Source organism: Pygoscelis adeliae, unplaced genomic scaffold (genome assembly GCF_000699105.1).
Source record: "Pygoscelis adeliae isolate BGI_AS28 unplaced genomic scaffold, ASM69910v1 Scaffold30, whole genome shotgun sequence".
Taxonomy (NCBI): Eukaryota; Metazoa; Chordata; class Aves; order Sphenisciformes; family Spheniscidae; genus Pygoscelis; species Pygoscelis adeliae.
Window position 1 is genome coordinate 1,219,839 of NW_008823915.1, and position 15,629 is coordinate 1,235,467.

Genomic DNA, 15,629 nt, shown 5'->3' on the forward strand with positions numbered 1-15,629 from the left:
ATTGAGTTTAACTGGAGGCATGTTATGCCTCACTGTATCAATACGGAGTGTTCAAAATGAGTTTACCATGCTATAGAGAACAGTTTGCTGGGGTTTTTTTCCTAGCCCTAGGGAAATTATTGCAAGATTATTTTATTCCTTTTGTTGCTGATGCACAGGACAATACTTTCATGAGCAGCATTTTCATTTCTGACAGTAGCTGGCCTGTGAACCACTTTGGTATAAAACTATTGTTTGGAATCTGAACATTGCATGTATCTCATGTAACTGTGCTCCTGCCACCAGGTCAGGAGTGTAGGCATAGACAGTCTGAGGGCTGCTTAGACTGTTTTATATACACATGAAAGAAACAGTAATTTTTTTCTTGTTCCCAGGTGTTGATATGTTGGTTTTGTTATGTGTCTGTTTTCTTGCCTTCACGCTACCGCAGTCATTGGTGTCCTTGCAGGTTATTCATGAAGGGCTGCATGTTTGTATGCGTTTCCTGTTTCACCATAGCTGTGCTTTATCCTGCTAGGGCCCTGTCATGGTTTCACCCCAGCCAGCAACTAAGCACTACAGAGCCATTCATTTACTCCCCCCATGGTGGGATAGGGGAGAGAATTGGAAGGGTAAAAGTGAGAAAACTCATGGGTTGAGATAAAGACAGTTTAATAGGTAAAGCAAAAGCCGCGCACACAAGCAGAGCAAAACAAGGAATTCATTCACTACTTCCCATCAGCAGGCAGGTGTTCAGCCATCTCCAGGAAAGCAGGGCTCCACCACGCCTAATGGTTACTTGGGAAGACAAACGCCATCACTCTGAACGTCTTCCCACTTCCTTCTTCTTCCCCCAGGTTTATATGCTGAGCATGACGTCATATGGTGTGGAATATCCCTTTGGTGAGTTGGGGTCAGCTGTCCCAGCTCTGTCCCCTCCCAATTTCACGTGCACCCCCAGTCTACTCACTGGTGGGGTGGTGTGAGAAGCAGAGAAGGCCTTGACTCTGTGTAAGCACTGCTCAGCAGTAACTAAGACATCTCTGTTATCAACACTGTTTTTCAGCACAAATCCAAAACATAGTCCCATACAAGCTACTATGGAAAAAATTAACTCTATCCCAGTGAAAACCAGCCCAGGCCCTTAGTGTTTTCACCTCTGTTTGGCATTTCTGTCCCTACTTGCTCTTCTTCTCCCTTGGCAGAGCTGATATACACACTTAATTGGTTCAGGGTTATGCTCAGTCTGAATAGAAAACTTCTTTGGAGACTAGAGTTCAGTCATTTTTACAGACAGCCACTACAGGCCATTAGATACTGACTTTGACTGAGCTGTCCTCCCTGCTTCCTTCAGTGTGTCATGAACATCACTGGTCCCCAAAGCTTCCATTTTCTCCTGGTTCCACTAGCAGTGATGTCTCCTGTGCTGCCTGCGAGTTGAGTGACTCCTAAGAGGATTTTCATTTTTAACTCCCTCTTCGCCTTTCCTGACATAAAAAGTGTCTTGAGTGAAACAACCATGCTCATAACAGTGAAGATTTGTGATGGTATTTCAGACACGAGAAGCAGTGAGCTGCTTTGGCATATTGTATCTTGGGATGTTATAATTGGCCACTAGACCCTTCTCTGCTGCATGATCAAGTGAACAGGATAATGTCACAGCAGTCCCATGAGGTTTTTTTTTTTACCATGAAAGTATGTGCTGGGCAAAGGCCTCTTGTGTGTCATGGCTGGAGTAGTTTATTGAGGGAAGTGATGGAAGGAGAAGGGGCAGGCATGTTTCTATTTGCTTTTTGAATGAGTGATAAAATTCATGGTTCTCACTCTAAGATGTCAGAGGATTTGCAACTATCTTGTATTTCTCTAATTCCTAAACAAGAATGAGTGCGAGAGATAGGTGGACTTGAGGAAGTTCTGTACTGACAATGTTAAGACTTCTCCCTCTCTCTCTAACTTTTAGAGCTGGATGCAAGTGTCATGACGTGGAAGTTTACAGCCTGTTTAGATTTTCTTACCTACTGACCTCTAAACCTTTTATGCTACTGTATCTCTGATTATCTGTGTCTGAATACAGGTTTCATCACCAAAAGGCATTGCAGAGTGAAGACTGAGCAGAAGGGAGGAAAACTCAGGCAGACCTTTTGAAAGACTCTAGAAAGGTTTTTGTTAATTAAGACTTTTCTTTCTTTTGGAGTGAACAAACAGAAAAAAGAAAAGCTTTATTTTATTGCGGTTTATAGGGCTGTAGGAGAAACCAGGCTGGTGTTCAAGCTGCCTTGCAACCCGAAGGCAAGTGAGAGCTGCAAGTAACTGGACAAGCCGTGAGTGGGGGAGTCATGTTTTCAGCACTGATTTCTTTGTCCTGACAATTGTGTGAAGCCATTATGCATGTGTACTCTGTGTGCGTGTAAGTCATTTTTAAGCCATTAGTACCATGGTGGAGGGAAGAGCAAGTGGACTTCAGATCATCTTTTCTTTAGCTGGTTGTTTGGGTTTTTCCCCATATGGCTGCTGTCCCACAGTGGGTTTTGTTTCTGTTGTTCATCAGCAAGTCTGGCACCAAAGTTTGGAAATGGCACAGTGGGAAGAGTATTTAGCTGGCATTGAGCGCTGGACATGCTGACCTTTTAAACTGGTGATGACAGGCAGTGAGGTGGTGTGAGTAGACAGCAGCAGAGAGGTTTTCTTCTGAACCTTTGCTGAGAGCTCAGCTTCACCCATTCGACTAATCAGCAATAGCTTTTTGAAACCAGAGAAGAGCATATATAAGACACAGTTTACTTGCCCTTGAAGTAAAATTATGATTTCGTGGACAGTGACAAATTCTCTGAAATAATAGCACTCTGGCTACTAAAGTGCTTGTTTGCTCTGGCTGTGCAAGAACAAGTCTGCTGCTGTAGTCAGAGAGATTCTGAGAAGAAATACTGAGGGAAATCTGCAAAATCATTGTAATTTGGTGGAACAAAGTGGCATAAATGTGGGAGGTTTTTTTTCTGCTGAGCGTCATATAAGCTTATGGTAACAGACAGTTCCTGCTTTCAGATGCCTGCAATCAAAGATGGGAGGAAAACAGGCACAGGAAGGTGAAATGATGCTGCTATAGCTGTACAACAGGACAAGGATCTGGGAACCCTTGTGCTTGATGATCCAGCACTCTCTCAACTAGACAGGGCTGCAGTTGCCTCTCTGTACCACTTCCTCTTCATTCAGAGCAAACCTTTTGGTCCCCCTTTCTCATAACAAAACTATTTTCTTAATCCTGATATATACCTGAAAGGAAGAAAAACACTTTACAAGAAAAGTTGGTAAAAATAGTACTAAATACTTTTGGTTTTGTAAAGTAAACATCTCTGTTATGAAGTAACTCTGAGGCATGCTCTGTTCTGCTCCTCAAGAAAAAGCTGCACTGAACTCAGGGTGGGATTCTAAAAAGTGCAGGATGTTGATCTAATTCTATGGTCACTGAAGTCAAAACTACTGATTTCAGTAACAGCAGGTTTATGTCCGTGCTTGCTTTGTTTGAGGAAAACAAAGAAAATTCCAGTCCCCCAAAACTGCCTGTTGGTTTCAAAGACCAAATGGAACGGCTGATGTATCACAGAGTCATGATGGATCCATAGATTTTCTTCTCTGTTCTGAAAAATACTTTTTAGTGTTTAGTAAAACAAATACTCCAATATTGCACTTAAAAGCAATTCCATGAAAAAAAGTATCACTTTTGTTGCCTGAAAAGCTAACATTTTTTGAGATATCCGATTACTATTTTTCAGTTTACTAAATATGGTAACTCCCAAAGTGGAATACTGAATGCTTTTTAAATGTGTATAGGGGAGAAAACTGTAATTTCATCAATGTCCAATATAAAATCAGCCCAGCTCACACAGTAACAGAAAATGAAAAATCTTCAGTGACAATTAAAAGGAATCAGTGTAGTTTCATTCCACACAAACCTTTTTGTGAGCAATTTGAAAAAAAACCATAGCATTTACCATATGGTTTTATTTCAATGACATGTTAGCTTATTCTAGAAGCAGTGAAAGTCATCAAGGCTTTTGAAAAATGGTTTGGTTTTTTTTTAGTGGAACTGGTTTTCATCTCCTTTTCAGATTGCACAAGTGTTGTTGGGATAAGGTCTCGGCAGGTCCCTTTGCCAGCTGGCCTTGCACTGATTTCTGCATCTGATGCTGTGTGAGGTCTTGCCCAGATCATATCATATTCTGCTTTATTCATCCCTGCCCATAGAAGGGAGGCAATATTGCTGTACAAGTCTTTTGAGATTGAGGGGACACTCTGCATAAATGCCAAGCGATTATATCATTTGAGTCTGAGCTACGAAATTATATGAGCTGTATTCCTCTGTCACTCCGTGGCCAAGGCTTTGAACTAAAACCCTGCTTAAAAGCTGAAACAAGGAACTCTGCTGTCTTGCCACACCCAGCCAAGGCCCAGGTACGCAGAAAAGGTTGCCTTTTTATTTCTTTTCCATAGGAAATTCCTTGCAGTGGAGAACACTAACTGGGTTTTACTCCCTTATAATGTAGTTGGCTGATTATCTGATCTGGGTGTGAGGACTTGTTAGTCCTCAGGCAGTGGGAATTAGGATTTTAAAAATGCAAAAAGAGGGAGTTTTAAATGGAGCATCATATTGTGTTATGCTGTAATAATTAAAGTCAGAACCTAAGCTGGGAAAATGTTCACATTGTAGATGTTTTATTTTGTTGTCTCTTCCTCTTACCCATAGCTTTGTCTCCTTTTTGTTTCCTCACTGCTCCCGGTGCATCTGTGAACCTTGGAGAGCTTGCATGATTTCCTTGGCAATGCCACATACCTCTAATCTTAATTCCTATTACTGTCTGGCTCTGGGATCATATGTAGGCTTCTCTAATACACTGCAGAAGGTGGCCAGCAGCAATCTTTCTTCTTTAAACCTCTGCAGCTCTAATCCTGCAGAAGTCCTTGCTTGTAAAGATAAAGGTACATTTATCCTCCTTAATGAGGCAGCAGGTCTGGAACTGCAAATTGGTACAGAGTTATGTCAGCAGAACCATACAGTGACTAAAATGTTATTGCTGATAAAGACCAAGAAGGTACTGAAGGAGCATCTGCGCTTTACTTAGTTCTAGCCTGCCCTGAAGAGTTGCTCATGTTCATTTGTAAATTATGTTAAGATTAAGAAAAAAAGCAAAGAAAATACTGGGTTTGCTAGCACAGAGAGACACAAAGTGTTATGTGGGCTGGTATTGAGGGGAGGAAGTCCTTCAAATTGGGAAGGAGAGGGTCATAATTTGCTTGGTTGGTTTTAAACCTCTGGTCCCAGAGAACATAGTCCCAGTTATGCAAAAAGGCAGATTAGTAGGAAACAAGTGCTCTTCCCTGGGCAACGCGCAGGGTCTGTCAGATGGAGCACTGATGTTGTATTGCTGCCCCTGCCATTCAGGCAGTGTAAGTCTCATCCTGATCCGTGGCTCTCATCTTGTGTTTATGGTTACATAAAGGAAGCTTTGTACTTTGGGTTCTGGATTATCTCTGGTTCAAAATTCAAACATTAATGATTAAGCCAAACATGCAGAGGTTATTTAGTTGGTTTTGAGTTCGGGTTTGGTGGTTGTTTTGGTTTTTTTTTTAACTTTTTCTGATTAATCTCATGGAGTAAAAGGAGCTGTTCTTTCCTCTGTAATCTTTTTTTTCTTTTCCTCAGCACCTCTTGTCCTCATGAGCACCTGCCCTGACTTCTACCCATAGAGAGGCTTCCTGGAGAACAGCCAGGCTTGAACATTTGAATACTAGGATATAGCTATCCTGGGTCAGATTAAAAGCCCATCTTAACACAATGTCTCCAATGCTGGTCATAAAGAGATCTCTACAGATAACTAAAACAAGGCAAGGGTGTATGCTACTTCCCCTGAGTAAACTCTCCTAGTCTCCAACTATTTCAGCTCAAGAGATTTCCTGAACTAGATGCAGTTTCTACTGTATTTAGTAATTCTCAATGGATTTTTCTTCTTTGAATTTGCCCAGTCTGCCATTAGTATGGCTATCCTTTAGCAGTGCTTTCTGTAGGTGCCTATGTTTCTATATTGCCTACAGCATGAAGGATTTACTTACTGTTGTTTATTTTGAATTTTCATAATCTCTTCATCAGCTCTGAGAATGAACAAGATGGAGAACAGTTGATCCTCCTCTGTTCACTGAAGGTCTGGATGAACGTGATGGGAGTTGGTGACCATTTTAACACGGATGATTTCATTTGTTTGAGCTAGCAAGTTACAAGGAAGTTTTGTATAAAAGCAATGGCAAGACTAAAGATAAAATCTTAGTAAGATTTGGCAGGTATAAGATGATGAAAATGAAAGACTATGGAAGAGAAGACACTGGGGAGCATCTGGTTGTTGGAAATGTCCATCCCTGATTTAGGAAAAGAAAGCAAAAAGGTAGATTTGGCTGAAGTGAAAATGTGTATAGTTGAGGTAGATAAAACACATCCTTTTTCCAGTTGACATTGGTTGCAATAGAAATGTAGGTTATTGTGAGTTACAACAGCTAGTGGAACTGACTGCTGTCTGTTCCCCTACAAATTCTTTGTTAAGAATTAAGATTTTTGCCATGCAATGGGGTGAAAGAATAAGGTTATATTGTATTAAATAAATATCATTGTAACAGGAGCCTCAATAAGAACAAAAAAAACAGTGCAAAATAAAGGTATTTTGAAGATTACTCATTTTCCTGTGTTTTTTCCTTTCCTCCTAAAGCAATTTGTTCCCTGATTATTATCTGCTCTTGAAATTTGCTCCAGGCTTAGCACAGCTAAGAATTAATGGGCTCAATAGGAATCAAGTTCCTAAAACTGCTTAGACAAAGTCAGTGAGATCTGAAGGCAAAGTCAGGCCTTTGTGTGCCCAAGCCACCTGTGTTGAGCCACCTGTGTTGAGTCTGTGCAGGAGCAGTCTTAGGTGGGCAGCTTCTGTGAGCCTTGCAGATGGAGTTGTGTTCTGTCCATAGCACGCTAAGGATTTGGTTTTATTTCTCTGCTTTTTGTATCAACTCATCTGCATGCATCATGCTGCTACTAAACCAACACATAGCAAAAAGGCAGCACTTGAGTAGAATTAATTTGTTAAACTTTGCTCACTCAAATAAGGATTGGGTCTGATTTGTTTGGGGTGCTCTTAGCTCCTATCATCAAGCTAACTGGAATTGCCTATCTTTGAACTAATTTATTCCCTCTTTTTTTTTTTCTTTTTTTCATGTTTCCTTGATGTCTTCTGACCTGAACCTGTTTCACCATTTGATGTGGTTTAGGTAAGTGTATATGCTCTAAAGGAGTGTTGTTTTGTTGTGGGATTTTTTTTATTCCCTTCCTCTCCCCTTTTGTACATCACACAGCATTTTCTGACTGTTTCTCCCACGGTTAGGAACCAGTTTTTGCAATCTGTCACATTATTGTTCCATGGGCTGAGCTCCGAAGCTACACCCTCTGGGTCCCTTCAGCTCCAGGTTTGGAAAGGAAGATGACCTTATAGGCTCTTTACGACGATGCCATCATTAGGCCTCCAGCCTTAGTGAGGGTAGCAGCTCCCTGCTGGAGCAAGGAGAGCATCTCTAGGTAAAACACTCAGAGTAATATGGAAGTGATATCACACAGGGTTAGCACACTTACAGCTGACAAGAAAAGCTTTATGATGTTACCTGAATGATTGCTGTGTAAAAGCCACCTTCTCTTACCTAGAATTCCAGTTTTGTCATTTGTTTTCCCCTTTTCTTTTTTGTGCCTACAAATCAAAGGCGCAGGTTGCTTAGTATGGGACCTTCAAATGTATTCAGAGTCTACACCACTTGCAAGCTAAGTAGGAGCTGGAGATTTTTTTTAAATTCTCCAAAAACTTAAATCTTAAAAATAAATAGTGGTTCATGAAGCCTTCCTTGAAGGGCTTCTTGAAAATCACACCCTTTTAGGAAATGTATTCATATACTTTTGAAGAGATAAATCCATATCACCATAAATGCAGACAGAAATAATTTTCCTATTGAATGGTAGGGCTACCATCTCATAATGACTCTAAAACATTATTATACATAGCCATTATTTTTTTTAATTCAAAATAAAGTGCTTTTTTTAGGTTTTAAACGTATCTAGAGATAGAGAATATGCTGGCATCTATTGAGGATGTTAATATAGCCATGTGACTGAGACAAGTGAAGCACTTGCTATGGTTGGGGAACTGACTTAGGTACCTATAATCTGCTGGTGATAGTAGCTTTAATTGTGATCAGTGTGTGACTTTTTAATGGAATATTTTCGTAAGAAAAATACAGAATGTAGAGATACTGACATACTAGGGCAGCGTTTTACTCTTACATGATGTAATAGAGTAGTTACTGACTTCACTGAATGACAGTGGATTTCCACTGGTAGAAATGAGGTATAATTTGAATTACAGAATAAGGATGCATGAACTGTCTTTCCTTCATGAGTATTTATGTATGAGAAATATCACTTTACATGCAGTTATAGAAAGCCTGCATGCATAATTTGGGATCCCATATGCTTTACAAAAGAGAAAGTATAGAGGACAGCCTACTTGTTAGATTTCTTATGTAGGAAACAGATACTTTGTGGATTTAACATTGAGATCTTCTGTGCACAGCAAAGCTAGCTAGTTATCCTACTCACTTCTGTGAGGCTGCGAGGTGAGGAAAAAAAGAGGTGAAAAGGAAAATACTCCCAAGGGGGCCAGGTTCCCAACTGTAAACGTTGTCTTTATGAGCAAACCAGGACAGACCAGTTTAGAATTCACGTTCCAGAAATCCCAGCCCATCAGCAGAGTGGCTGCTTACTGAAACAGATGGCGAGGCTGCCCTGGAGCCTGCGAGGTGCTTCACACGCCAGCTGACGTCTCCCTGCGCGCTGCGTGTCTGTGTGCAGGCGTGGGCACAAGGCTGAGGCAGCCAGCGGGGAGGGGAGAGGAGGGGAGCTCAGGTCCAGAGGCAAATATGCACCCGCCCATGCCCTCTTGCAAGGGGCAAATGGGATACTTGGCCTCTCCGTACAGGTTCAACAGGGAAACCAAACATGAGCTGGCTACTAGATGCATGCAGAGAAGCAAGTGACTCTTTCAGCAGGTCTATAAGCATTGCTATAGTTCTTTTCAGAGGTAGATGTTCCAACCAAAAAAGAGTTTTCTGCAGAAGGCGTAGCACTAACCACATCTGTCTCGCTGTGCTCAGAGAAACAGCAAAAGCAGAAGGGCTTTGTCTTCACCACAGAAAGTTTGCCAATTGGGCCCCAACACATCACACTGACGCATGGAAAAATGTATCGTTAACCAGGCGCATTTACGCAGTACTTCTGCAGGGACTGTACTTGCTTCAGCGAAGCTAAATGCTATGTCACACGCCATCATGTCATTTTCTACCCAAGCAGTAGCAGCAGATTCTGCTCATTTGTCTCAGCTGTCCAACTCCCACAGTCCCATGTTCCCCAGCTACAGCCGAGGTGACATAGCTTGTTGAATTTCTGTCCCCACGTGTTCTTGTAGCATTAAACGAACAATATTTCATTACCTGGACTTTCTTGACAGCTCCAACTTATTACCTGCTGTTGTATGCTCTTTTAGAAAGCCTTTTTGGAGCCCATCCCTCAGAAGCTGCCTTGCAGGGAAGGATTTTGGATGACTGTGGGTTGGCTACTTGTGAGCATATGGTGAGAACGGGAGATTCAGCTTCTGTAATTTGAAACACCCTGTTCTGTGGCAGCCAGTTTAACTATCCGTGGTGTATCAACAGCTCTAGGAGTCGTTGCCAGGGAGAAAGGAAAAAGATCTGTAGCTCCTATTAACAGGGTGGTTAGGAAGAGCAGAAGCTACTCTAGGTTATTAAAGAAAAGATATTTCCTTTTAAAAGAACTGAATCATCTTATTGTTGCCTGTCCTGTGTGTGGAGCAGTTCTGAGGAGCTGAGCGCCAGTCTGATGAGGGACCAGGGTAAAGAGGTCATCAGCCATACTGTCCAGTGTCAGAGCAGTTGTGCCTAAACCCATCCTGAGGTCTCATAACCCTGCTCAGGGGCTGCGTGTGCAGAGACAATGAGAAGGAACATTTGTGCAGGAGACCGCTTTGAAGGGGGCTATGCATCATTTATGCTGTGGTAGTGCTGAAAGGACTTGATTATTTTAGCTCCTGTGTTGTGCTAGGTTCAGAACAAACCATGTAATTAATGACTGCCTCAGCTTAAACTTGTCATCTCATTCAAGGATGAGACAAACAGGCAAGGGCTGGGATGAAGGAGGAGAGGTAACATGCAGACCATCCACAGACAACAGCAGCAACTGTTTTCAGCTCAATCATTGCAGCTTTAGCTGGTGGTGTGAGGGGCTGGTGTTGCATGTTCTATTACTTGGGAAACACGACCCGAGAATTAATGGTCTTAAATTTCAGCCAGGGAGCTTGTGTTGATACTAGAAAAAATGGTGAGCTTAGGCAAACACTGGAATAGGTTTCTTGAGGGGGTGTGTGGGGAATTTGCCTAAAGTTTAAGGACTAGCTGGGCAAACATTTTATCAAAAAAGTTTTAGGTAGAGTTGAATCTGTCTTGGGAGCAGGATCTCTTCAGGGTCTTTAAGCACTCTTCATGCTCTCCTCCTATCCTCTTTCCGAAGTCTTTTTCCCCAATCACTTCTGCTTGTGCAAAAAGACAAAACACAGTCCTGAGAGAGGAAACGGCCTCTTTCTATCTGATCTCTCCAGCTTTGAAGTCAAAGCAGAGTCCTCTGCTAGCTTGATCAGTTCTGGTGAGCTTTATCAGTTGTGACCTGAATACATCTCTTTTTTTTTTTTTTTTTTTTTTTTTAATTTTGCAGGGTAGGGGGGAATGTCAAACGTTTGCTTGGAATAAAACATTTCCAGAGGCTCCAAGACTCTAGATTACCTGACAGAATAGAAGCAGGATTATGTTATTAGTGTGTTACCTCTTCTTTAAAACCCTCTCCTTGAATTTCCCCACTGTTGCCCAATTCCTTCTGTGGATTACCATGACACTTCACCAAATTGATAAGTGGAGCAAAGAAAACCAAGATTTCAGGACATATATTTCACTTCAGGCGCCACATACTTAGTGTGACATACATTTTGCTTTGCAATTAGGCAGTATGCTTATGTACTCTAATCTGCAGCAACTTTTGCTCTATTAATAAACTATTAGTAGCCTGCAGCATGTTCTCTATACATCACCACTTCACAAATTAGTGAACTTCCTCTCACAAGTTCGTAGGGACTGAAAGAAATTATAGCAAAAAGGGTGAGAAAGATTGCTTTTTTAGAAAAAGTGAAATGTGACCTCAAGATCACAAACAATGACTCTTGAAAAATATAGATGCTGAATACAGCCCATTTCAAGCTGTGGTACTTTCCATCCCCCTATGCAGTCATGCAAAGTGTGCACACTCCAGTTTGCACAGTAGCAGTCATGTAAATCACAGCCTCAGGTAGTATTGCTTGTCATTCCAGCTGCACTGCAAATCTCATGGCCCTTTGAGCCCACATGCTATTAAATACCTTGCCCTGGCTTTTATAAATGGTGTGCAGAAAAGAGGCAGAGATTATGATACCTCTGCTGCTGATTGCACTGTCATTGTGCATCATTAATCTCTGCCTGGCTTTGAGCCTTCCAAATGAGCACTCTGCTGTTGTTCTGCACCTGCCGCAGCTGTAGCTGCATTGCTGCATCTGAAGGATCCAAGCCTGGCTTTGAGACTGCTGGGAGCAGCAAGAACGCGGGACTTCTGGCAATTGTGGCAAGAACAGGGTCCATAAATGTGTCTGTCCACTGGTGGACATTTAGCTGCCTGGTAATTGTCCAAAGTAATCGGTTTCCACAGAGTGACTTACCATGATGAGCTGTTGTGTTTTTCAGCCAGGGCAATCACCGCTGATTTTTGTCCTGTGAGAGAGACTCTTACACTGGCAATCTGGGACTTGCATGTTGAGGCTGGTGTCTGGTCTAGATACACAGGAAAATCTCTTACTTGAAGTTCTGTGGTTACGTCAGCTCTTCCTGAGCTGCTGACGGGCAGCAGCTTGGTCCTAGCAGCCAGTACCTATGTGCCAAGTGGCCCCTGGACTCCGCTGCTGATGGACTCCATGGAGTGGGTTATTCCATAATTTAGGAGGTAGCCAGGGGCATCTTGTACACCTGACACCAATTCCATTAGCTGATGGCATTGCTTGCTGTCTGTCTAGAGACTGTTCATTGGGCTCTCTGGCCATTGAGATTTTTGGCAATGACACTTCACAGGTTTCTGCAGAACACGTTATCTGATCTCTGAAGGAGTGCAGGCTTTCCCTCCAGTCTCCATTTTGAGAAAGTCACAAAGGCAAGTTAGTGTGGTTCCCAGAGCAGCCTTTCCTGCAGAACGCTTTACGAGGTCTTGACGGCCTCGCTGACTCTCCACAAGGCATGCCAGTGCTGGGAAGTGTGGAAAGAAGCTCACAGGATGGTCTTTCTACGGTGGCTGAGCTAGGTATTCACATGTGAAAAAAGCAGGGCAGGGCTGGTGAAAACGCATACCCACAGCCCAGCAGAATTGACTACGGGTACAAAGAGTTGATCAAAGGAAGGTAGTTTGTTGGAGCAGATTCAAATGAAAATTTGGGCCAATATCATTTTTAGTAGCTTTTTCTGCATTTCAGTATTTCTACTTTCTCTTAGTTCTCCTGTATATTTTACTTTTCATAGCTTTTTCCCTGGTTTTAGAGAAACAACTCAATTATTTTGAAGAGTTGAAACAGTCTTTGTTCAGTTTCTGCTACTTTTAGCACCAGATTTGTTCTTCCTACACTCCCACATAATCTTTTTTTCCTGTAGAGAGACTGCCTGAGTGTTTGAGCCAGGTCCAAATGCAAAATCAATAAAAGCTCATTGCCGTACATGTCATCGTATTAGAGCTCAGCAAGTGAGACTCTGGTGGGAAGGAGTTTTCTTCTAGCCCATTATCAGACAGCCACCAGGCTCCTTGGGTTTGGGGCCAGTACCCCACAGCACAAACAGAAAAGTGATGTTCTGCTGGTGCTAAGCAGCGATGGAATTAACATTGCTTTATAATGTAGATGTTTTACTATCAAGTCACAATACTAATCTTTCTCCTTTCCTTCTGAAAATCAAACAGACCAGACTTTGGAAATCTTTTCTGCGGGGATTTTACTCATTGACTATGAGACAGGATATCTAAACAGATCGTTCATTATTATTATTAATGCACGTGTATGATGCCTCTTGACAGTTCTCAGTACTGAGTGCTTGGGTTTTGGTTTTTTTCCTCCTTTGGCCTTCCAGTTTCTTTCAGAAAAGTAATGTAAAAGAGACTTGCTTGTGTTTGGATTTTTTTTTTCAATTCCTTAATTCTGCATACTTTATTTTTGAGTCATCTATCTCTCCTAAGAGATGAATTTTGAAGGTTGTGAACTTACTTGGGAAATCCTCTTCTGTAGCCAACAGAGTCAGGATTTGTTATCTTCCCTGCAGTTCTTACTGGAAAGAGAAAATAAATGCATTTGGTGAGGAAACTGGTTCTGGGCAATGAGAACAGGAAGCTTAAAAAATTAAAACAGACATAGAAGGTACTGTAGCATCAAGCTGTGTTTTAAATGAAATAGTTTCTGTCTTCTATTTCATTTCTAATTCCCCAAATGCAAATGGAGTTTTTACATATTCAAGGAGGCTTTTGCATTTGGAGTCTGAGTTTGATGTTTGGGGCGTTCTTCCCAAGAAATAGGCCAGAAACACCAGCTTCAAATGCATACGCTGCCCGAGGCGTTCCCCATGACCAGCATTTCAGATACCCACTGCCCCAGCTTGAGATCTATGGGGATAACATGTTGCCTAGAAAATGGTGCATAAAGAATGAATGTCGATTACACAACAGAAGTTGAATAAATAGGGTAGGGGGAGGTGGGGTTTTATGACACCATCTGGTTCTGTGATCTGGAGCCTCAATGTAAAATCATGGCTCAAGCGCTATACTATAGGTTAACAAAAGCCTTTAAATAGGGTAACTAATGGGTCAAACATATCTTTGCTTGTAAGGTTAAGACCCACAAGTCATCGTTTGTAAGAAAGTGGGGGGTGGATTGGTCACTGGAGAGGAAAGACATTAAATTAAATGTGGTGAAGCAGCCACATGGGACCCCTTAATAGTTTCTGAGTATTATTTTTTCTTAATGAAATGCAGCTTAATGCAGTCCCACCCTCCTGGCCTGACAAACGTCGACTCTGGCCTTTTGAAGGTTGTCATGTCACTATTGCCTTATAAATGATTCTGTGCACCCTCCACTCTCTGCTGCTTTCTTGTCACTTACAGCCCCTGGGTTTTGATGTAAACAAGGGAGTATGTCAGTGGGAAGCTGGAACTGTCAGGCCTTTCAGTTTTGCTTCTCACCTCGTTGCTTTCTTACAACAAAAAATAAGATATATTTAAAGTGGGGGTTGTACAGAGACCCAGTGGTGCATTAAAAACAAGCAGCAAAAGTGGGGAGAAAAAATCTGTGGAATATGAAATATGAATGGGGATCTGAGCCTCTGGAGGTCATGCTCGAATAGGCAGTGTTGTACGAGGTGGATCCAAGCGAGCCTCAGCCCTGGGTTCATCTGCTGGTCAGGTCTCAGAGAAATCATTGCTTTTTTGGGAGTAGTGAGTAGAAGTGGGTCAAATGCAGGCCACCTGGTTCATGTTAAGAGCCATTTTAGGAAGGCTGAAAGAACTTGAATCTTAAACATGTCTTTTTAGCAAGACCAAAGGCCACAAACCATCCTAATAATTTTTACGAGAGTGTGTTTAAACACAGCCAAAGCAACACTGCTACTGACCATTACTCATCAACAGCAGCACCTCATGGATGAAATGCTATGGTTTCTCCTCTAATAGCTCAGTCCTGGTTTCTATTAGTAGTGTATTTCTTTAATCTCCCCCAGAAGAGTTTATCTCTTCACCTTCCCTAGCTTTCTGTGCAAGAACTGCCATTTTTCCTGTTCTGTCTTTGGTGGGGAAGGAGTGATCCTCCTTACCCTCCTCCTCTTCAGACCTAGAGATAAACTGGACCAGAGACTCCTGCACACAGCTTATCCCAGAACCTGGCCACCATTTGGGGAACACTTACATGTTAGTTTTAATGCTTCCGGGTCTCACAGCTGTTCAACTGACTGCAAAATATTTTCCTGCAAGTTGGCTCTTTCTGGAGGTAGCCTTCAGTGCCTGTTAGCTGGTGACTGTTCCTCCTGTTGCCTGGGCCAATTGCTAAAAGATCCAAATAGGTACATCTCCTCGTCTTTTCTTCCTTCACACCAATGAAGCACGTATGCTTCTGGAGTCTCACCACTACTTCTGGTCTCAAAGGCAGTGTTAGATGGAGCCATTGCTCCGCTTCATGAGGCTGCACATAGCTGGCAGAGGAATTACTGGGTTCTTTGGGCAAGAACAGTTTGCTGTGTGTACCATATAGTGAGCACTCTGTTTAATAACTCCTTGAACAGGCAAGGAGTGGGGGAGAGGGTGTGTTATCACCATGGTTTGCCTCTTGTGACTTAGGCACAGAATTTAAATCGCTTGTCAAATGTCTGCAGCATTCAGGTGGTTGTTTTTTTTCCTTTCTCTATATTCAGTC

The 15,629-nt window shown here is 42.2% G+C and overlaps 1 protein-coding gene across 1 annotated transcript in view; it reads left to right on the plus strand.

The window, feature by feature from the left end:
- Positions 1-4,277: 4,277 nt before the first annotated feature.
- The window catches only part of HS6ST1 (heparan sulfate 6-O-sulfotransferase 1), a 139,647-nt gene continuing 128,295 nt past the window's right edge, over positions 4,278-15,629 (plus strand). The window contains exon 1 of the mRNA XM_009318901.1: positions 4,278-4,428. Coding sequence (XP_009317176.1) covers positions 4,321-4,428 — 108 coding nt within the window. The 5' untranslated portion in view covers positions 4,278-4,320. The remainder of the gene's footprint in view (positions 4,429-15,629) is intronic.